Source organism: Pseudophryne corroboree, chromosome 6, assembly GCF_028390025.1.
Source record: "Pseudophryne corroboree isolate aPseCor3 chromosome 6, aPseCor3.hap2, whole genome shotgun sequence".
Taxonomy (NCBI): domain Eukaryota; kingdom Metazoa; phylum Chordata; class Amphibia; order Anura; family Myobatrachidae; genus Pseudophryne; species Pseudophryne corroboree.
This window is the reverse complement of record NC_086449.1, coordinates 766,020,663-766,044,511: the sequence shown is the minus strand read 5'-3', so window position 1 is coordinate 766,044,511 and position 23,849 is coordinate 766,020,663. Positions and strand designations below refer to the sequence as shown.

Here is a 23,849-nt window from a genome sequence, read left to right as displayed (position 1 = left end):
TGCAAGATATTGTATCCCAGGGGTACAGACGGGAGTTTCATGAACTCCGCCTCACAGATTCTTCAAATCAGGCTTACCATCTTTGCTGACAAAGGGCTATCCAACAGGAAGCCATTCAAAAATTGCGAAGGGTGAATGTCATTGTCCCAGTTGCATTTCATCTGGAAAACGGTGGTTACTATTTAAACCCTTATTTGAGCTAATTAAAGTTCAAAATGGAGTCTCTGAGAGCAGTGATCTCCGGTCTGGAGGAGGAGGAATTCCTGGTATCCCTAGATATCAAAGATGCATACCTCCACATTCCGATTTGGCCGCCGCACCAAGCTTATCTCAGATTTGTGCTGTTGGACTGTCACTATCCGTTCCAGGCACTGCCATTTGGCCTCTCCACAGCATCGAGGGTGTTCACCAAGGTAATGGCAGAAATGATGCTACTCCTCCACAAGCAGGGAGTGAAAAGTTCCATATGTGGACGATCTGCTGATAAAAGCAGCTTCCAAGGAGAAGTTATTGCAGAACATTGCTCTCACAACTCAACTACTCCCAGGATCATGGATAAATCCTGAATCTTCCAAAGTCACATTTGAAGCCGACAAGGAGATTCTTTCCTGGGGATGATCCTCGACACGGAAGTGCAGAGGGTGTTTCTACCGGTGGAGAAAGCGTTGGTGATACAATCAATGGTCCGGGATGTCTTGAAGCCTGCTCGGGTATCTGTTCATCAGTGCATTCGCCTTCTGGGGAATATGGTTGCCTCCTACGATGCTGTTTAGTACAGAAGATTTCATGCAGGGACCTTCCAACTGGATCTCCTGGACAAGTGGTCGGGATCTCAACTGCACATGCACCAGAGGATAAGTCTGTCGCCGAAAGACAGGATTTTACTCCTATGGTGGCTACAAATGCCTCACCTTCTCGAGGGCTGCGGAATTGGGCCAAGCATCACCAAGTGATATTGTCAGGAGTGTTCATCCTAGAAGTGGACAATTGGGAGGTGGATTATCTCAGATGTCAGGATTTCCATCCAGGAGAATGGGTATTAAATACAGGAGTGTTCCAGGTGTTGATCCAGAGGTGGGGTTACCCACAGGTGGATCTAATGGCATCTTGCCAAAGTCATCAAACACCCCAGTATATGTCCAGAACAAGAGTTCCAAAGGCATGTGGCAGTGGATGCTCTCACAATCGCGTGGCCATACAGCCTCGTGTATCTGTTTTCACCATTTCCGCTGCTTCCTCGGTTGCTAAAGCAGATCAAATGAGTCCACAACAGCCATACTAGTGGCGCCTCATTGGCCTCGGAAAGCGTGGTTATCAGTCTGCGAGTAGACCGCGGAGATCCATCATTGGCCGCTCCCGCTACGTCTGGGCCTACTGCAACAGGGTCCGTTCCTGTACCCCTATTCAGCGTGGCTGCGTTTGACGGGGTGACGGTTGAAACCGCCCTCTTAAGACGAGAGGGCTTTCCAGAATCTGTTATACCAACAGTGTTACGTGCTAGAAAGCCAGTTACGGCAGCTCATTATCACAGGATTTGGCGTGCCTATATAGGGTGGTGTGAAACTCTGAAGTTTCCGACATCTTTCAAGTTATCCCGTCTTTTGCTATTTTTTAAAGACTGGGTTAGATGGAGGACTACTTTTATCTACACTAAAGGTGCAGGTTTCTGCTTTGTCAATTTACTTTCAAAGGCAATTGGCCCTTTTTGCCAACAGTTCACACTTTTCTGCAAGGTGTCCTCAGAGTACAACCTCCATTTTATACCACCTACAGCACCATGGGACTTGAATCTGGTTATATATTATTATTATTATTATTATTAGTGTTGGTTTTTGTGTTTTGTTTTTTAGTCTTCAATTTTTGAACCCTTACAACAAGTGGATGCTCAGTTTCTTACTTGGAAAATAGTGTTTCTCCTAGCCTTAGCTTCAGCAAGGCTTGTTTCAGAATTGGGTGCCTTGTCATGCAAACCACATTATTTAGTGTTTCATGATGATAAAGCGGAACTTCGGATGAATCCAGATTTCCTACCAAAGGTGGTATCTTTTCACATCAACAAATTGTAGTTCCGGTATTATCAGAGTGCTACTTTGGATGTGGTATGCGCACTACACGTTTATGTAGCCCGAACATCAACCGTACGTAAGACGGATACATTGTTCTCTGACGCATTCAAGATGGGTTGGCCAGCTTCCAAGCAGACCTTGTCCAGATGGATTAAGCTGACCATACGTCAGGCTTGCCTTCATACTAGGCTACAACCGCCTACATCACTTTCAGCTCATTCCACACGTTCTGTGGGAACTTAATGGGCAGCAGGTTGTGGAGCTTCTACAACGCAACTTTGCCGTGCGACTGCATGGTCATCAGCGCACATGTTTGTGCGCTTTTACAAGTTTGATACATTTGCGGCATCAGTATCTAGCTTTGTCCGTGTAGTGTTACAGGTACCAAACAGCTCTCCCAACAAGGGAGTACTTTGGTACGTCCCAAGAGTACTCCAGTGATCCCTAGTGGATGAAAAAGAAAGTAGGATTTTGGTGCTTACCAGATAAATCCTTTTCTTTGAATCCACAGGGGGCACTGGACGCCCGGCCAAAGCAGTTTTTACCTGTCTTGTGGTAAGTTCAGTGGAATTTATGGTAAGTCTCACCGATTTGTTCGAATGTTAAGGTGATGTCTTTTATCGTGTCAACTGTTTAGTTGTCCGTTATGTTATATGAAATACTCTATTGTTCATCCTCTCTCTTGCTCCTGTTCGGCTCAGTAAAAAACACTGAGGTACATTTGGGAGTATGGAGGGGGTGGAGAGTTACTAATTTAAATGTGCCTATCCCTGCTAGCTATTGGATATGGATCCCCCCATCCATATTCAATAGTACTCCTCCAGTGCCCCCTGTGGATTCAAAGAAAAGGATTTATCTGGTAAGTACCAAAATCCTACTTTTGACAAATGATGATAATTTAAAAAAAATAATAAATTATGTTGAAATCGCCTTGGATAAGTCTTAAATATGGGTTCTTGGCCTAATTCAATAAACAATTTCTGAGAATTTTTTGGGGAAAAAATATTAGATCTAAGCAGTTAAAGGCAGGTAAGCAATGTAACAAAGCAATGAGGAAGGCAAGTCAGATGCTTGGTTGCATAGGGAGAGGAATCTGCAGCAGAAAGAAGTAATGCCACTGTGTATATAGGTCATTGGTACGGCCTCATCTACAGTAGAATACGGTCTTCAATTCTGGAGGTCATATCTCCAGGAGGATATAAATTACATTAGAAACAGAAGGGCAATTGAAATGGTGCATGGCCTACTGTACATCACAAAACTTACCAGGAAGGACTAAAAAAGATCTTAATATGTATTGTTTGGAGCAGAGAAGGGAAAGGGGGGACATGATAGAAACTTACAAATATATCAAGGGTTTTAACAAGGTACACGAGCGAAACATTCTCCAAATGAAGATGAGTATTAGAACTCGAGGACATACACGGAGACTGGAGGGTGATGGGGGGTTCAAAGGAAACTTTATGAAAAATTACTTTACATAAAGTTTAGTGGATAGGTGGAATATCCTCCCATCAGAGGTGGTAGAGGCCAAGACAGTAGAGCAATTTTAAACATGCTTGGGATAGTCCTAATATTATCCCTACAAAGAAATAAGGATCAAATAGGGTTGAGGTTACCAAAAGGTGAAAGAAGGGGCAGACTGGATGGACCAAATGGTTCTTATAAGCCGTCAAATTCTATGTTGTCTGTGGTGTGTTCACTCCTTATTTGCGCTCTTACACGGTCATGTTGCCTTACATTAAAGTACGAACAGCCACCTCTGAGAAGCATCATGTGGTGTCCAATTCTATAATCCTCACTTACAATATCTTTGGTGTTTTTTATTTTTTATTTTGTTTATTGTACTCGCACATTGGGTTCATGAGCGGTTTTGACCATAAAGCTGCAATCTTGTAGGTAGAACACTGAATAATGCCCTTATTGCCCTTTTTAGATTTTTGTCTTCTTTCATCCTGTTCTTTCATCTTTGGTTGTGTATGGTTTTTGTGTTTGTTGTATGGTTTTTTTTTTGTTTTTTTTAAGCAGTCTGGGGTGAATGGACTTACCGGACTTTCGGGCATGTCAAATATTTTCCCGCTAGTCCGATTTTTTTTTTTTTGTGTGTGTTTTCTCTGACGTCCTAGTGGATACTGGGAACTCCGTAAGGACCATGGGGAATAGACGGGCTCCGCAGGAGACTGGGCACTCTAAAGAAAAGATTAGGTACTATCTGGTGTGCACTGGCTCCTCCCTCTATGCCCCTCCTCCAGACCTCAGTTAGAATCTGCCCGGCCAGAGCTGGGTGCTCCTAGTGGGCTCTCCTGAGCTTACTAGTAAAGTTTCTTTCATCCACTAGGGGACACTGGAGTCCTATACAGTAGGGGTGTAAAGCCTTGAACCGGAGGTGTGGCACAATCTTAAATTAGCATTGTCTGCACAGCCGGCTCCTCCCCATTCACATCCCTCAGTTTGAAAAATTGTGCTGGAGGCACAACACGTGGAGCAACTGAGCTCCTGACTAAAAATCTAAAAGGGGGCTACGTAACCCTAATAAAAGGGGGACAAGGCTGCCTGATAGCAGAGAGACAAAGATCCCTATTGAAGGGACCTGCATCTCTCCACAGGAGATCCTCAAAAATCAACTAATAGTGAGTACTGGTACAAGCTTAAGCATAGAGTTTTCCAGTTAGTAAAAGGTTTTTTTTTTTTTTTCCCTCCCTCTCTCTCTCTCTCTCTCTCTCTCTCTCTCTCTCTCTCTCTCTCTCTCTCTCTCTCTCTGTGTCTCTCTCTCTCTTTCTCTCAGGGATCCCACCAGCTATTGCAGTCTAAAGCTCCCCCTGATATAGACAGCGGGGAAGTAGCTAACAGGGAGGGACGGCAGAGCCACGGTGCCCGGCGTGTGGGAGCCTTAGTGTGGCGCGGGACTCAGCCCGTCTTCCCTGTGAGCAGGGAGGGACGGCAGAGCGGCGCGCTGCACAGCGAACAGAAAAGACCCACAACGGAGCGGAGCACAGGCAGCGCTACGGGAGACGGAGCGCACCGAATAGAGGACTCGGCGCGCACCAGCGGCCAGCGTGTGGGGGTCAGTACAAAAGCAGCGCATAGAGAAGGTATGCGCAAAGCCCACACGCTCAAACAGTGCTGCAGGCTCTTGTTTTCTATAAACTTACATTTAGTGGTGGCCATGTTTTCTTCATTTTGGCGCCAGGCTGTGTAGAGGATGGGTCCTCCCCCTCCCCCAGTAGTGTACATAGGGGAAGGTTTTTTTATAAAAGAATTAGCTCCCCCTGCTGCATTGCCTGGATAGTGCATGCAATAATATAGTAGAGGGATCGTTAGGTAACGGTTCCCTCTGCTGGTATAATGTATATATACAACATATGAGGATCTCCTGAAAAGTAATCAAAATTTACAATTTATGTTTTCAAAGGACTTCTGTTTCAAAGATCCCGAAGAAAATACACGGTAGCAAGCCAACTCTAACATCGTAGCTGATTTACAGTTGGGGTGGGGAGTTGCGAATCGGCTGGTGTTTTATTTTTATTTTTTTTATTTTTTGGGGCCTGTTCCTTTTATAGAGAAAAAGGGACAGGTAATTCCAGCCGGATCCAATACCTTTGCTTCCGTTATCTGCCAATCTTTCTCCTCCTAGTTTAAAGGGTGAAAGCGCTACGGGCTACCCTAGTACAGTGTTTTTTTTTTAAAAAACATGTCTAAGGCTACCAAGACCTCAAAGACCTGCTATGTTTGTACGAAATGTAACAAGAAGAGCACGCGGGTTGGCAGCTCCGGGGTGTGCGACTCCTGCTTAGACAAAGACGCTCCACCTGGGAGCAGTGCTCTGGCTAAGGCATGGGAAGACAACCTTGCTAATAGAATCTCCAAGGAGATGGCAGAATCCCGAAAACAGTCGGAATGGGCTGCAGGATTTTCAAAGACGATGGAGGAATTTCTCATCAAGTTAACGCCGCCCGCACACGCAGATACGAGTGTGCGCAAGGCTGTTAAAAGAACTCTTCCTCTTATACCAGAAACTGAGGAGGAAGAGTGTTTTCTTCTGGATACGGAAGAAGGTGAGTTAATAGAACCTAACCTAGACGCCGATTTTCCTGAAGAAGACTCTGCGATCTCTGGACTGGATTCCTTAATTGACGCGGTAAAGGACATCCTAAGCTTTAAGGAAGCGGAAATCCGGGAGCCGGAAGAATTCGTTTTGTTCGAATCCCAGAAGCCGCGTTAAGCAGAGTTCCCCATTCCTAAATCCCTCCAATCTCAGATGGAAGAGGCTTGGAAACAACCTGACAAACGTTTTCAATTTCCGAAACGGTTTCAGGTAACTTACCCCCTACCTAGGGGTGTAATGGACAAGTGGGAGTCTCCGCCGGTAGTGGATGCTTCCCTAGGAAGGTTGTCAAAGAAGACAATCTTGCCAATTCCTAACGTAGCTACTTTAAAAGATGCGTCCGACCGTAAAGTTGAGACTGCGTTAAAATCAATATTTGTAGCAGCAGGTGCAGCGCAGAGACCTGCGATAGTCTGTGCTTGGGTCAACAAGGCCATGGGTGCATGGTCCGGCCGTATAGTACAAGCTATTGAGGAGGAAAATAGCTTAGAAGAAATTACACAGTTGGCGGAACACATTCGAGAATCTGCTACATACTTGTGTCAAGCTTCTAAGGATATTAGCAGAATAGCATCGCGCATATCTGCATCGGCCATATCGGCTAGGAGGATTTTATAGCTCAGAGAATGGCAAGGAGACTCTGACACCAAGAAGGCAGTAGAATCCATCCCCTTTGGGGGTGAAATGCTGTTCGGACCAGAGTTGGACAAGTGGATTTCGCAAGCTACAGCGGGGAAGTCCACTTTTCTGCCTACTCCTTAACGAGAACCGCTCCACAATCTAGGAGAGGTTATTCGGGACCAGCGTTTACTTCATTTAGATCAGTCCTTTCGAGCCCGTGGTAGGGGTTTCGGTACACAAGCACGCGGGGGCAGAGGTAGAGGCCGCTCGCAAGCAGCGACCAGAAAGCAAGATAAACCTGCTGACAAGACCGTGGCATGACGGCCTCCCAGCTCACCTGGGGTCCCCCTTGGTGGGCGGCCGACTGGAAGGTTTTCAGGACATCTGGGCCAAAACCTCACCAGAACTTTGGGTGAACAACTTAATCTCTCAGGGATACAGACTGGAATTTCAACAGAGACCTCACAGTCAGTTTTTTACAACAGGATTGCCTCAGTGCCCTCACAAAGCAAGAGCACTACGGGCAGCAATTCTCAAATTGCTACAAGCAGAGGTCATTATTCCGGTTCCCGTTTCTCAGAGAGGAACGGGGTTCTATTCCAATCTTTTTGTCGTGCCAAAGCCAGACGGGACGGTCAGACCAATACTCAATTTAAAAGTTTTCAACCAGTTTTTAAGAGTCTACAAATTCAAGATGGAATCAATCCAATCAGTCATTGCAGGCTTAGAACAGGGCGAGTTCATGGTATCCATGGACATAAAAGATGCATATCTGCATATTCCAATCTGGACTCCTCACCAGGCTTACTTACGGTTTGCACTAGTAGCGGATCACTACCAATTCCGGGCCCTGCCGTTCTGTCTAGCGTCAGCCCCAAGAATTTTCACAAAGATCATGGCGGTCATGGTGGCAGGACTGAGACTGTTGGGGGTCACGATTATACCTTATCTGGACGATTTACTGATCAAGGCTCCATCTCAGAATCGACTGCTCAAGGATGTTCAGACATCCCATCAATTTCTAATTCAACATGGATGGATTGTCAATTTCCAAAAGTCCAACCTCATACCGACTCAACGGATTCAGTTCCTCGGTCTCATCTTGGACACGGTCCTATTACGTGTGTTCCTACCAGAGAACAAGGTCCAGGACCTACAGAGATTAGTGGCTCAGGTACTGAGGACGAGAACAGTTTCTTTGCACCTCTGTGTGCAACTTCTCGGGAAGATGGTGGCGTGGTTCGAAGCTCTCCAGTACGGCAGACTTCATTCCGGACCATTCCAAATAAACCTCATTGCTCAGGGAGCAGGCTCGCACTGGCTTCTACATCGGAGAATCCGACTTCAACCACAAGTACGGGTCTCCTTGATATGGTGGTCGTTACACAAGAATCTTACGGCCGGCAAGAAATGCGGCATTTGAGATTGGAGGATTCTGACGACGGACGCAAGTCTCAGAGGTTGGGGAGAAGATGGGGTCTGCCTCAGGTGGACCTAATGGCGTCTCGACAAAACCATCAGCTGCCCAGATGTGTCAAGAACTCGAGATCCAGCAGCAGAAGGAGTGGACGCATTAACACTTCCTTGGTGTTACAGGAGGGTTTACATATTTCCACCATTCCCACTCATACCCAGGGTTCTGAAAAGGGTAAAGCGGGAACAAGTGTGGGCCATTCTAATCGCACCAGATTGGCCCCGCAGGAGTTGGTACTCCGAACTGCGGGGGTTACTTGCGGAAGATCCTTGGAGGTTACCTCAGAGAGAGGACCTGCTATCTCAGGGACCGTTCCTACACCCCGACCTGAACAGGCTGCGTTTGACGGCGTGGCTATTGAAACCCGGATCTTAAGAAACAGAGGGATCCCAAGAACGGCCATTCCTACAATGATTGCCGCTAGGAAGCCGGTCACAGCCAGGCACTACTACAGGATTTGGAGAAGGTACATGGCCTGGTGTCAGGAACGGGGATGGAATTCAACGAACTTCCATTTATCTCGACTTCTACTTTTCCTTCAGGCCGGTGTAGAGGGAGGGCTCAGGCTGGGCTCTCTGAAGGTTCAGATTTCGGCGCTCTCCATCCTTTTTCAACAGCGGTTAGCATCCTTGCCAGAGATTCAAACCTTTTTACAGTGGGTTCTGAGGATGCAACACCCTTTTCGTCCTCCCACGGCACCATGGGACTTAGGGTTGGTGTTAGAATATTTGAAGTCACCGACTTTTGAGCCGTTGACAAGAACAGACCTGAAATATCTCTCTTGGAAGGTCACGTTATTACTTTCCTTGGCTTCGGCTAGGCGGGTTTCTGAGTTGGGAGCCTTATCCTGTAAGAGTCCTTTCTTAGTTTTTCATGAGGATAGGGCGGAACTCCGTATAAGAGCAGATTTCCTTCCGAAGGTGGTTTAGGGGTTTCACGTAAACCAGCCAATAGTGGTCCCATCTTTCCAGGGTCTCACAGATGAGGACGTGTCATTGGATGTTGTCCGAGCTTTAAGGGTATACGTACAGGTTACGTCTTTCAGAAAGTCGGACTATTTGTTTGTTCTGTATGATGGGCCAAGAAAGGGTTGGCCGGCATCTAAGCAGACTTTGTCCAGATGGATTAGACTTGCCATTCGGCAAGCTTATATTTCCTGTGGCAAACAGGATCCGGTTCAGACGGGTGCTCATACTACCCGATCAGTGGGTGCCTCGTGGGCTGCTGCCAGGGGTGCTTCCACTACTCAACTTTGCAGAGCGGCAACGTGGTCTTCAGCCCACACGTTCGCAAAATTTTACAAGTTTGATACTTTTGCGTCCGGAGAATCTAAGTTCGGACGTTTAGTTTTGCAGGCCACCTACAGCACTCCCTCCCTGGGGGAAAACTTTGGGACGTCCCCTACTGTATAGGACTCAAGTGTCCCCTAGTGGATGAAAGAGAAGAGGATTTTGGTACTTACCGATAAATCCATTTCTCTGAATCCTCTAGGGGACACTGGACGCCCGCCTCGGTGCTGTCAACCTGCTGTGTTCAAAGTTCTTGTTTTAAACAGTTCGTGCAAACAGCGTTAGTTATTCGGTTAAGAGTTCTTGGCCGCTGTTTGATATGTTGTACGGTTCGGTTCCTCGCCATGGGCTATAGTGTCATGTCCTATTCTCTCAGTCAAATTTTTCAAACTAAGGGATGTGAAGGGGGAGGAGCCGGCTGTGCAGACAATGCTAATTTAAGGTTGTGCCACACCTCCGGTTCAAGGCTTCACACCCCTACTGTATAGGACTCCAGTGTCCCCTAGAGGATTCAGAGAAATGGATTTATCGGTAAGTACCAAAATCCTCTTATTTGTTAGGTTTTTTATTTTCAGTGAGCTTCTGCTGGCAACAGACTCACTGCTACGTGGGACTAAGGGGAGAGAAGCAAACCTACCTGCTTGCAGCTAGCTTGTGCTTCTTAGGCTACTGGACATCATTAGCTCCAGAGGGTTCGAACACAGGCACCTGTCCTCGATCGTCCGTTCCCGGAGCCGCGCCGTCGTCCCCCTCGCAGAGCCAGAAGAACAGAAGCTTGAAGACTACGAAATCGGTGGCAGAAGACTCCTGTCTTCATTTAAGGTAGCGCACAGCACCGCAGCTGTGCGCCATTGCTCCCAGCACACTTACACATTCCGGTCACTGCACTGTATATATGTAAAAAACCCCGCCATTTTTTTACACAGAAAGCGGGACAGAAGCCCGCCACTGAGGGGGCGGGGCCTTCTTCCTCAACACACCAGCGCCATTTTCTCTTCACAGCTCCGCTGGAAGCATCTCCCCAGGCTCTCCCCTGCAGTATCCAGGTACAAGAAGGGTAAAAAAGAGAGGTGGGGCACATAAATTTAGGCGCAAATAAGACCTATAAGGCAGCTATTGGGTAATCGCTTATTATAAGTGAAAATCCCTGTGTTATATAGCGCTGTGGTGTGTGCTGGCATACTCTCTCTCTGTCTCCCCAAAGGACTTTGTGGGGTCCTGTCCTCAGTCTGAGCATTCCCTGTGTGTGTGGTGTGTCGGTACAGCTGTGTCGACATGTTTGATGAGGAGGGTTACGTGGAGGCGGAGCAAGGGCAGATAAATGTGGTGTCGGGGCCGACACCTGATTGGATGGATATGTGGAAGGTCTTAAACGACAATGTAAGCTCCTTACATAAAAGGTTTGATGACGCTGCAGCCTTGGAACAGCCGGGGTCTCAGCCCGGGCCTGCCCAGGCGACTCAGAGGCCGTCAGGGGCTCATAAACGCCCTCTATCTCAGATGGTTGACACAGATGTCGACACGGAGTCAGACTCCAGTGTCGACGATGATGAGACACATTTACAGTCTAAAATGACCAAGGCCATCCGATACATGATTATTGCAATGAAAGATGTATTACACATTTCTGAGGTTAACCCTGTTACTACCAAGAGGGTTTATATGTTTGGGGAGAAAAAGCAGCCAGTGACTTTTCCCCCATCAGATGAATTAAATGAATTATGTGAAGAAGCGTGGAGTTCCCCTGATAAGAAAGTAGTGATTTCTAAGAGGTTACTGATGGCGTACCCTTTCTTTTTCATCCACTAGGGGTCACTGGAGTACTCTTGGGATATGGACGGCTTCCGCAGGAACAAGGGCACTGAATATTTAAATTTAGAACTCTCCACCCCTCCATATCCCCGAGTACCTCAGTGTTTTTTCTGTGCTCACAGCACGAACAAGGCTTGTGTGGAGTTCCCACACTTAGTTGAAGATTTTCTTAATTTCTCTGACGTCCTAGTGGATGCTGGGAACTCTGTAAGGACCATGGGGAATAGCGGGCTCCGAAGGAGGCTGGGCACTCTAGAAAGATTTATGACTACCTGGTGTGCACTGGCTCCTCCCACTATGACCCTCCTCCAAGCCTCAGTTAGATTTTGTGCCCGGCCGAGGTTGGATGCACACTAGGGGCTCTCCTGAGCCCTTAGAAAGAAAGTATAGATTTAGGTTTTTTATTTTCAGTGAGACCTGCTGGCAACAGGCTCACTGCAGCGAGGGACTAAGGGGAGAAGAAGCGAACTCGCCTGCTTGCAGCCGGATTGGGCTTCTTAGGCTACTGGACACCATTAGCTCCAGACAGTCCTTGGTGTTCGGTCCCGGAGCCGCGCCGCCGTCCCCCTTACAGAGCCAGAAGCAAGAAGAGGTCCGGAAAAACGGCGGCAGAAGACATCAGTCTTCACCAAGGTAGCGCACAGCACTGCAGCTGTGCGCCATTGCTCCTCATACACACTTCATACTCCGGTCACTGAGGGTGCAGGGCGCTGGGGGGGGGGGGGCGCCCTGAGAAGCAATAATAACACCTTGGCTGGCAAAAATTCCACAATATATAGTCCCAGAGGCTATATATGTGGAAAATACCCCTGCCAGAATATGGAAAAAAGCGGGAGAATAGTCCGCGGAAAAGGGGCGGAGCTATCTCTCACAGCACACTGGCGCCATTTCTCCTTCACAGATCCGCTGGAAGGAAGCTCCCTGGCTCTCCCCTGCAGTCTACACTACAGAACAGGGTAAAAACAGAGAGGGGGGGCACTAAATTTAGGCGCAGTATATAATATATAGAAAAAGCAGCTATAGGGGACATAACTCAGTTAGTCCCTGCATTATATAGCGCTCTGGTGTGTGCTGGCATACTCTCACTCTGTCCCCCCAAAGGGCTTTTGTGGGTCCTGTCCTCATTCGGAGCATTCTTTGTGTGTGTGTCGGTACGGCTGTGTCGATATGTTTGATGAGGATAATGATGTGGAGGCGGAGCAGATGCCTTTAGAAGGGATGTCACCCCCTGCGGGGCAGACACCTGAATGGATGAGCTTATGGAAAGTAATGAGTGCACGTATAGACTCCTTACATAAGAAAATTGACGACATGCCAAATGTGGGACAGCCGACTTCTCAGCTCGTGCCTGCCCAGGCGTCGCATGGGTCGTCAGGGGCTCTAAAATGCCCGCTACCGCAAGCAGACCCAGATGTCGACACTGATACTAACACCAGTGTCGACGACGATGAGTCTAACCTGATGCCCACTAAGGCCATTCACTGCATGATTGAGGCAATGAAAGAGGTGTTACACATTTCTGATATAACTACAGGTACCACTAAAAAGGGTATTATGTTTGGAGAGAAAAAACTACCCGTAGTTTTTCCCCCATCAGATGAATTAAATGAAGTGTGTGAAGAAGCGTGGGCTTTCCCGGATAAAAAATTGGTAATTCCTAAGAAGGTACTAATGGCGTTCCCTTTCCCGCCAGAGGATAGGTCACGTTGGGAAACGCCCCCCAGGGTGGACAAAGCGCTCACACGTTTGTCTAAAAAGGTGGCACTACCGTCTCCGGATACGGCCGCCCTCAAGGAACCTGCTGATAGAAAGCAGGAGGCGATCCTGAAGTCTGTATATACACACTCAGGCATTATACTTAGGCCAGCTATTGCGTCAGCCTGGATGTGCAGTGCTGCCGCTGCGTGGTCAGATAAACTGTCAGAAAATATTGACACATTAGACAGAGACACGATCCTGTTAACCATAGACCATATAAGACTCAGTCTTATATATGAGAGATGCACAGAGGGAAATCTGCCGACTGGCATCTAAAGTAAGTGCATTGTCCATTTCTGCTAGGAGAGGCTTATGGACTCGCCAGTGGACAGGAGATGCAGATTCTAAAAAGCACATGGAAGTGTTGCCTTATAAGGGTGAGGAATTATTTGGGGATGGTCTCTCGGACCTAGTTTCCACAGCAACGTCTGGGAAGTCAGCATTTTTACCCCATGTCCCCTCACAGCCTAAGAAGGCGCCGTTTTATCAGGTTCAGTCCTTTCGGACCCAGAAAAACAGGCGTGGAAAAGGCGGGTCCTTTCTGTCCAGAGGCAGAGGTAGGGGAAAAAGGCTGCAACAAACAGCAGGTTCCCAGGAGCAAAAATCCTCCCCCGCTTCTTCTTCCAAGTCCGCCGCATGACAGTGGGGCTCCACAGGCGGAGCCAGGTACGGTGGGGGGTCGCCTCAAGAATTTCAGCGATCAGTGGGCTCGCTCACAGGTGGTTCCCTGGATCCTGCAAATAGTATCTCAGGGGTACAAACTGGAATTCGAGGCGTCCCCACCCCACCGGTTCCTAAAATCTGCCTTGCCGATTGCTCCCTCAGACAGGGAGGCGGTGCTAGCGGCAATTCACAAGCTGTATTCCCAGCAGGTGATAATCAAGGTACCCCTACTTCAACAAGGCCGGGGTTATTATTCCACACTATTTGTGGTACCGAAACCGGACGGTTCGGTGAGACCCATTTTAAATTTAAAATCCTTGAACACGTACATAAAAAAATTCAAGTTCAAGATGGAATCGCTCAGGGCGGTTATTGCAAGCCTGGACGAGGGGGATTACATGGTATCCCTGGACATCAAGGATGCTTACTTGCATGTCCCCATTTACCATCCTCACCAGGAGTACCTCAGATTTGTGGTACAGGATTGCCATTACCAATTCCAGACGCTGCCGTTTGGCCTGTCCACGGCACCGAGGGTATTTACCAAGGTTATGGCGGAAATGATGATACTCCTTCGAATAAAGGGAGTTTTAATTATCCCGTACTTGGACGATCTCCTAATAAAAGCGAGGTCCAAGGAACAGTTGTTGGTGGGAGTAGCACTATCTCAGGAGGTGCTGCACCAGCACGGCTGGATTCTGAATATCCCAAAGTCACAGCTGGTTCCGACGACACGGCTACTGTTCCTGGGTATGATTCTGGATACAGTCCAGAAGAAAGTGTTTCTCCCGGAGGAGAAAGCCAGGGAGTTGTCATCTTTAGTCAGAGACCTCCTGAAACCAAAACAGGTATCAGTGCATCGCTGCACACGGGTCCTGGGAAAGATGGTGGCTTCTTATTTTGCAGACGGGGTTAGATGGAGGACTGCGTTTATCTACACTAAAGGTGCAGGTATCTGCGTTGTCAATTTATTTTCAAAGACGACTGGCTCTATTGCCGTCGGTACACGCTTTTCTACAAGGTGTCCTCAGAGTACAGCCTCCAGTCATTCCACCTACAGCGCCATGGGACTTGAATCTGGGTTTACATTTATTACAGTCTTCATATTTTGAACCCTTACAGCAAGTGGATATAAAGTTTCTCACTTGGAAAACAATTTTTTCTTCTAGCCTTAGCTTCGGCAAGGCGTGTTTCAGATTTGGGTGCCTTGTCATGCAAGCCACCGTATTTGGTGTTTCCTGATGACAGAGCGGAACTTCGGACGAATCCCGCTTTCTTACCAAAGGTAGTGTCATCTTTCCACATCAATCAACCAATAGTAGTTCCTGTGTTGACAGCACATTCTGGAACTCTGAATGTGGTACGCGCATTACGCGTTTGTGTCCTGAAGGTCTACAGTTCGTAAAACGGATTCGTTGTTTGTTCTCTATGATGCTGCCAAGTGGGGTTGGCCAGCTTCTCAGCAGACCTTATCCAGATGGATAAAACTGACTATACGTCAGGCTTACCTTAAGGCTAGGTCAGTCGCCTACATCAGTAATAGCTCATCCCACGGGTTCTGTAGGAACTTCATGGCCAGCTGGTCGGGGAGCTTCTACGACGCAGCTTTGCCGTGCGGTTACATGGTCTTCAGTGCACACGTTTGTGCGCTTTTACAAGTTTGATACGTTTGCGGCATCAGCATCTAGCTTTGGCCGCCTAGTGTTACAGGTGTCAAACAGCTCTCCCGCCCACGGGGGAAGCTTTGGTACGTCCCAAGAGTACTCCAGTGACCCCTAGTGGATGAAAAAGAAAATAGGATTTTGGTACTTACCAGGTAAATCCTTTTCTTTGAATCCATAGGGGGCACTGGATGCCCACCCAGAGCAGTTTTACCTGGTTTGTATTAAGCTCAGGGGATCTTATGGTAACACATTTTCACCGACTGGTTCAAATTATAAGGTTCTATCGGTTATGGTGTCAACTGTTTAGTTGTCCATTACGTTATGTGTCAACTTTGTTGTTGTCCGTTATGTTATATGTAATTCTCCATTGTCAACCTCTTTATAGTTCCTGTTCGGCTCAGTAAAAAACACTGAGGTACTCGGGGATATGGAGGGGTGGAGAGTTCTAAATTTAAATATTCAGTGCCCTTGTTCCTGCGGAAGCCGTCCATATCCCAAGAGTACTCCAGTGCCCCCTATGGATTCAAAGAAAAGGATTTACCTGGTAAGTACCAAAATCCTATTTTCCCGCCAACGGACAGGTTACGTTGGGAAACATCCCCTAGGGTGGACAAGGCGCTGACGCACTTATCTAAAAAGGTGGCCCTGCCGTCTTAGGATACGGCCGCCCTAAAGGAGCCTGCGGATAGGAAGCAGGAAGCTATCCTGAAGTCAGTGTATACACACTCTGGTACTCTACTGAGAACTGCTATTGCTTCAGCCTGGATGTGTAGTGCTGTAGCAGCATGGACAGATACTCTGTCAGACGACATAGATTCCCTCGACAGGGATACTGTTTTGCTAACCCTGGGCCATATGAATGACGTCGTCTTATATATGCGGGATGCCCAGAGGGACATTTGCCTGCTGGGCTCTAGAATTAATGCAGTGTCCATTTCTGCCAGGAGGGTCTTATGGACTCGGCAATGGACAGGAGATGCCGATTCTAAAAAAACACATGGAGGTTTTGCCTTATAAGGGTGAGGAATTGTTTGGGGACGGTCTCTCGGACCTCGTGTCCACAGCGACAGCTGGAAAGTCTACTTTCTTGCCTCAGGTTTCCTCACAGCCTAAGAAAGCACCGTATTATCAAATGCAGTCCTTTCGTTCTCAGAGAGGCAAGAAGGTCAGAGGCGCATCCTTTCTTGCCAGAGGTAGGGGTAGAGGAAAGAAGCTGCACCATGCAGCCAGTTCCCAGGAACAAAAGTCCTCCCCTGCTTCCACTAAGTCCACCGCATGACGTTGGGGCTCCACAGGCGGAGCCAGGTGCGGTGGGGGCGCGTTTCCGATACTTCAGCAACCAGTGGGTTCGCTCACAGGTGGATCTCTGGGCTGTACAAATTGTATCTCAGGGATAAAAGCTGGAATTCGAAGTGACTCTTCCCCCCCCCCCCCCCCCCGCCGTTACCTCAAATCAGCCTTGCCAGCTTCCCCCATGGAAAGGGAGGTAGTACTGGCGGCAATTCACAAGCTGTACCTCCAGCAAGTGATAATAAGGGTCCCCCTCCTTCAACAGGGAAGGGGTTACTATTCCACAATGTTTGTGGTACCGAAACCGGACGGTTCGACGAGACCCATTCTGAATTTAAAATCCTTGAACACTTGTATAAAGAAATTCAAGTTCAAAATGGAATCGCTCAGAGCGGTTATTGCAAGCCTGGAAGAGGGGGATTTTATGGTATTTCTGGACATCAAGGATGCTTACTTGCATGTCCCCATTTACCCACCTCACCAGGAGTACCTCAGGTTTGTGGTACAGGACTGTCATTACCAGTTCCAGACGTTGCCGTTTGGCCTGTCCACGGCACTGAGAATATTTACCAAGGTAATGCCCGAAATGATGATACTCCTTCGGAAGAAAGGAGTTAGTTATCCCGTACTTGGACGATCTCCTCATAAAGGCGAGGTCCAGGGAGCAGTTGTTGATCAGCGTAGCACTCTCTCAGGAAGTGTTGCAACAGCACGGCTGGATTCTGAATATTCCAAAGTCGCAGCTGATTCCTACGACGTGTCTGCTTTTCCTGGGCATGATTCTGGACACAGAACAGAAGAAGGTGTTTCTCCCGGAGGAGAAGGCCCAGGAATTAACAACTCTGGTCAGGGACCTCCTGAAACCAAAACCGGTATCGGTGCATCACTGCACGCGAGTCCTGGGAAAGATGGTGGCTTCATACGAAGCCATTCCCTTCGGCAGGTTCCATGCGAGGATCTTTCAGTGGGATCTGTTGGACAAGTGGTCCGGATCGCATCTTCAGATGCATCGGCTGATCACCCTGTTCCCGAGGGCCAGGGTGTCTCTCCTGTGTTGGCTACAGAGTGCTCATCTTCTCGAGGGCCGCAGGTTCGGCATACAGGACTGGGTCCTGGTGACCACGGATGCAAGCCTCCGCGGATGGGGGGCAGTCACTCAGGGAAGAAACTTCCAAGGGCTGTGGTCAAGTCAGGAGACTTGTCTACACATAAATATACTGGAACTAAGGGCCATATACAACGCCCTGAGTCAAGCAGAGTCCCTGCTTCAAGACCGACCAGTGATGGTTCAGTCAGACAACATCACGGCGGTCGCCCATGTAAACCGCCAGGGCGGCACAAGAAGCAGGGTGGCAATGGCGGAAGCCACAAAGATTCTTCGTTGGGCGGAGAATCACGTGCAAGCACTGGCAGCAGTGTTCATTCCGGGAGTGGACAACTGGGAAGCAGACTTCCTCAGCAGACACGACCTCCACCCGGGAGAGTGGGGACTTCATCAAGAAGTCTTCACACAGATTGCAAATCGATGGGTACTGCCACAGGTGGAATGATGGCGTCCCGCCTCAACAAAAAACTAAAAAGATATTGCGCCAGGTCAAGGGACCCTCAGGCGATAGCTGTGGACGCGCTAGTGACACCGTGGGTGTACCAGTCGGTATGTGTTTCCTCCTCTTCCTCTCATACCCAAGGTACTGAGAATAGTAAGAAAGAGAGGAGTGAGAACAATACTCATCGTTCCGGATTGGCCAAGAAGGACTTGGTACCCAGAACTACAAGAAATGATCTCAGAGGACCCATGGCCTCTGCCTCTCAGACAGGACCTGTTGCAGCAGGGGCCCTGTCTGTTCTAAGACTTACCGCGGCTGCGTTTGACGGCATGGCGGTTGAACGCCGGATCCTAACGGAAAAGGGCATTCCGGATGAAGTGATTCCTACGCTGATAAGAGCTAGGAAGGATGTGACAGCAAAGCATTATCACCGTATATGGCGAAAATATGTTTCTTGGTGTGAGGCCAGGAAGGCCCCTACAGAGGAATTCCAGTTGGGTCGATTTCTGCACTTCCTACAGTCAGGGGTGACTATGGGCCTAAAATTGGGGTCCATTAAGGTCCAGATTTCGGCCCTATCCATTTTCGTTCAAAAAGAACTGGCTTCACTGCCTGAGGTTCAGACGTTTGTTAAGGGAGTGCTGCATATTCAGCCCCCTTTTGTGCCACCAGTGGCACCTTGGGATCTTAACGTTGTGTTGGATTTCCTGAAATCCCACTGGTTTGAGCCACTTAAGACCGTGGAACTAAAATATCTCACGTGGAAGGTGGTCATGCTGTTGGCCTTAGCATCAGCTAGGCGTGTGTCAGAATTGGCGGCTTTGTCATGTAAAAGCCCATATCTGATCTTCCATATGGACAGGGCAGAATTGAGGACTCGTCCCCAATTTCTCCCAAAGGTGGTATCTTTGTTTCATTTGAACCAACCTATTGTGGTGCCTGCGGCTACTCGGGACTTGGAGGTCTCCAAGTTACTGGATGTAGTCAGGGCTTTGAAAATCTATGTAGCCAGGACGGCTGGAGTCATAAAAAACTGACTCTCTGTTTATCCTGCATGCACCCAACAAGCTGGGTGCTCCTACTTCAAAGCAACCTATTGCTCGCTGGATCTGTAGCACGATTCAGCTGGCTCATTCTGCGGCTGGACTGCCGCATCCAAAATCAGTGAAAGCCCATTCCACAAGGAAGGTGGGCTCTTCTTGGGCGGCTGCCCGAGGGGTCTCGGCTTTACAGCTTTGCCGAGCGGCTACTTGGTCGGGTTCAAACACCTTTGCAAAATTCTACAAGTTTGATACCCTGGCTGAGGAGGACCTTGTGTTTGCTCATTCGGTGCTGCAGAGTCATCCGCACTCTCCCGCCCGTTTGGGAGCTTTGGTATAATCCCCATGGTCCTTAGGGAGTTCCCAGCATCCACTAGGATGTCATAGAAAATAAGAATTTACTCACCGGTAATTCTATTTCTCGTAGTCCGTAGTGGATGCTGGGCGCCCATCCCAAGTGCGGACTCTCTGCAATACGTGTATATAGTTATTGCTTAATAAGGGTTCTTGTGAGCCATCCGTTGCGGGAGGCTCAGTTGTTTTTCATACTGTTAACTGGGTAAGGTTATCACAAGTTGATTGGTGTGGCTGGTATGGGTCTTACCCTGGATTCCAAATATCCTTTCCTTGTAATGTCAGCTCTTCCGGGCACAGTTTCCCTAACTGAGGTCTGGAGGAGGGGCATAGAGGGAGGAGCCAGTGCACACCAGATATTACTTAATCTTTTCTTTAGAGTGCCCAGTCTCCTGCGGAGCCCGTCTATTCCCCATGGTCCTTACGGAGTTCCCAGCATCCACTACGGACTCCGAGAAATAGAATTACCGGTGAGTAAATTCTTATTTTTTTCCCCTCTGTTCCACTTTTACAAAAATCTTATGAAATAATTAAATATTTGTGGTCTAAAGGATTTTTTTATTTCTTTTTATTCTGTTTCCAAACCAGAAACTGAAGCAGCAACAGCAAAGAGAAAAATACAGGTAAGCCTTTAGATGTTGAGTGAAGCACATGTTCCCTGATTCTTTTTTTTTTCAATATATATTTTGAGGTTCACAAAATACAATTAATAGCAGGAGAAAGCATAGGACCCTACCATTGTATAAAACAAGTTGAGTCATATATTAACTAATCATAAGGGTAGTGGGGCCTAGAGTAGGACCTCACATTTTCAATTTTCTAATACAGGTTGAGTATCCCATATCCAAATATTCCGAAATACGGAATATTCCGAAATACGGACTTTTTTGAGTGAGATAGTGAAATCTTGGTTTTCTGTGGCTCAATGTACACAAACTTTGTTTAATACACAGTTATTAAAAATATTGTATTAAATGACCTTCAGGCTGTGTGTATAAGGTGTATATGAAACATAAATGAATTGCGTGACTGTACACACACTTTGTTTAATGCACAAAGTTATAAAAAATATTGGCTAAAATTACCTTCAGGCTGTGTGATTAGGGTGTATATAAAACATAAATGCATTCTGTGCTTAGACTTGGGTCCCATCACCATGATATCTCATTATGGTATGCAGTTATTCCAAAATACGGAAAAATCCGATATCCAAAATACTTCTGGTCCCAAGCGTTTTGGATAAGGGATACTCAACCTGTAAAACAAAATTATTATGAACAACAGATTTACATAGGTCAAAGAAGAGCTCTTTTTACAAAAGTATCAAACGTAAATCCGGTATAAAAATAGAACAAAAACATAAACAGTGTAACATACTAATGTGTTCGTCCCGTTGGGGAACACAGAAACCAAAAACAATAAACTAATATAAAGAGTAAAATAGTACCTGCCCAGACTAGGGGACCACCGACCCATCCATGGAGACATCATCAGAGCGGAAGGGAGTACATAGTAGACGGAGAGCCATAGAAAAGAAATAGAGGAGGGAGGCATAGAAAGCTAAGGTGGGCTTCAGAGATTAGTGCGATAAGGAGGAGAGGAAAGGAAGAGAAGAAGCCAGGAAGGGAGAAGGATCAGGCGGTAGGAGAGAGAGAAATTGGAGGGTTGTCAGCCAGGAGTTGTTGGACATACCATGTGGTGCAACAAAAACTCTGCGTAATGGCAAGTTTTGTTACATTGGGCAATCTGTGAATAAATCTTCCCCAGCATTGAAACAACGCAGGGGTGAGTATTTCCTTATTGAGAGATGTTTCCAGCCAATCCATCGAGAATAGAAAAAGTAGCCTGGAGGTCACCAGTGGCAACGTGGGGTGGGGGGGGGTCAGATAAACCCATCAAGGAGCTCCTCTTTGGAGAGATATAGGCTCTATGTAGAATTTTATAGGACATTTCCGGATATAGGCTAGCCGTGATAAGTTTCATTGAAGCATGGAAACTATCCATTACGTCATGGGGGTACATTGAGGGAATTTGAGAGGACCATCTCTGAACTTGAGCGAGATCAGTGGTGGGTATATGTTCTGTGCGTATGCGGGCATAAATGGTCGAAATGGAATACGTCCCAGAACGCAGGAGCGTGTCTAGGGAATTAATAAAATCTGATGGATGAAGATGAGAGGACCGATTGTACATAGTGTGAGGCCTGAAAAAAGTAAAATGTGTGGTGGGGATTAATGTTCTATTTGGTTAACACTTCAGCAAAGGAGAGTATCTTTTTCCTAGTGTCAAGAAGGTCACCAACTTGTGTAATCCCTGCCGTATGCCAATCAGTGAAAGGAAAGGAGGCCTGACCTCTCTGGAATTGCAGGTTACCAACCAGAGAGAGAAACAAAGAGCAGGTGTATTGTAGCTTTAGAGATTTTCTAGATAATCGCCATGCCGCAATGGTAGTGGTTAAGAGTAAGTTGTCAAGATGAGGGGGCAACAATTCGGATCTATTTGCGTGGAGAAGAAAGCTAAGGGACAGGGGGGCACAAAGTTGGGAGTCCATCAACGAGTCGGTAAAGATTGACGTTCCTCTAAGCCAGTCCATAGCAAAGCGGAGAAGGCATGCTCTATTGTATTGCTCTGTCTGGCAGATTCATTCCCCCATTCTGTACCCGTCTGGGACAATTTGAAGAAGCTTATTCTGGGTCGTTTATCGGCCCAGATAAATTTAGAAATAGATGAATTAAGGGAGGATAAATCAGATTTTGAGAGCAGAACTGGAACCATCTGGAGGACATAGAGCAACTTGGGGAAACTAGCCATCTTGACAAGGTTACAGCGCCCCATTAAATTGAGGGGCAGTTTTTGCCAGAGCGCTAGTTCAGTCTGAATTTTAGCGAGGGTAGGGCGTATGTTATCAGAATAAATACGAGTAGGATCGGAGGGGAGAAGGACTCCGAGATATGTGATATGGGTGGGGGCCCAGCGAAACGGGAAAGGAGTGGTGACCTGAGCAGATATGGCCAATGCCTCTGATTTGTCATAGTTAATGGAAAAACCGGCAAAGGAGGAGAAACATTCAATAATGTGTTGTAATGCCGGAATAGATTGTCTCTGGTTAGAGGTAAAAAGGAGGACATCATCAGCAAATGCCATCAGTTTCACCTCCCTATTGCCTATCCCAATACCCCGGAAGGTGGAGGTATTGAGGATATATTGTAAAAAGGGTTCTAGAGCCAAATTGAAAAGAAGGGGGGAGAGAGGGCAGCCCTGTCTAGTACCTCTTTCAAGAATAAAAGGGGATGAAGGAACATTATTGACTACCACCTGCGCAGAGGGATTGTTATAAAGGGAATTGACAAGGCCGCAGAAGTTCTCACTAAATTGCTGATGAATCAAAATCCTTGTTAAGTGAGGCCAAGCAATCTTGTCAAAGGCCTTTTCCGCATCAAGATTTATCAGGACGTTATCCGTGATATTGTGAGTGCGTGAGTGAATGATGGCCGATAAGGCGGTTCTGATACCCTGTACAGATTGTCGGTTTTTAATAAAGCCCATCTGTACAGGCGATACAATACGGGAGAGGCAAGGTTGTAGTCTGTTGGCCATCAATTTCGTGAGAATCTTGATTGAGCAAGGAAATCTGTCTGTAAGAGCTGTGTAGGGAGGGGTCTTTGCCAGGTTTTGCCAGAACTATTATAGTTGCTTCGTTGAATCTAAGTGGCGTGGTCTTGGAGGTGAGAATTTGATTATAAAGAGATGTAAGAGTGGGAGCTAGCTCGTCTCGGAGCATCTTATAAAATTCCGCACCAAAGCCATCAAGACCCGGGCTTTTATTATTAGGTAAAGTCTTGATGACTTCAACAACCTCCTCAACCGTGACCGGACATTCTAGAGTCTCTCTCTCCTCCTGGGTCAGGACTGGGAGGGCAGCCGCTTCCAGGAAGGAGCGATTTGCCTCTAGGTTATCAGGGCCCCTGGCATACAGAGATTGATAAAAGCTCCTGAATTCGGTACATTTAGTTTTGGGGTCAGTACTCAATGTGCCCGAGCTATTGATGGCGTTAACCCATGTGCGGGATTTAGGGCCCTTGATGAGATTGGCCAGCAGTTTACCCGACTTATTGCCCCACCTGTGAAATCTGTTTCGTTGGTAATCGTAGGACAATTGGGCTCGT

The 23,849-nt window shown here is 47.4% G+C and overlaps 1 protein-coding gene across 5 annotated transcripts in view; it reads left to right on the top strand.

The window, feature by feature from the left end:
- LOC134933418 (matrin-3-like) overlaps nucleotides 1-23,849 on the top strand; it is a 274,209-nt gene that overhangs the window by 140,035 nt on the left and 110,325 nt on the right. For all 5 annotated transcript variants that reach the window (XM_063928615.1, XM_063928614.1, XM_063928613.1 and 2 more), the window contains one exon: nucleotides 20,272-20,306. In XM_063928615.1, the coding sequence (XP_063784685.1) occupies nucleotides 20,272-20,306 (35 nt within the window). The remainder of the gene's footprint in view (nucleotides 1-20,271; nucleotides 20,307-23,849) is intronic.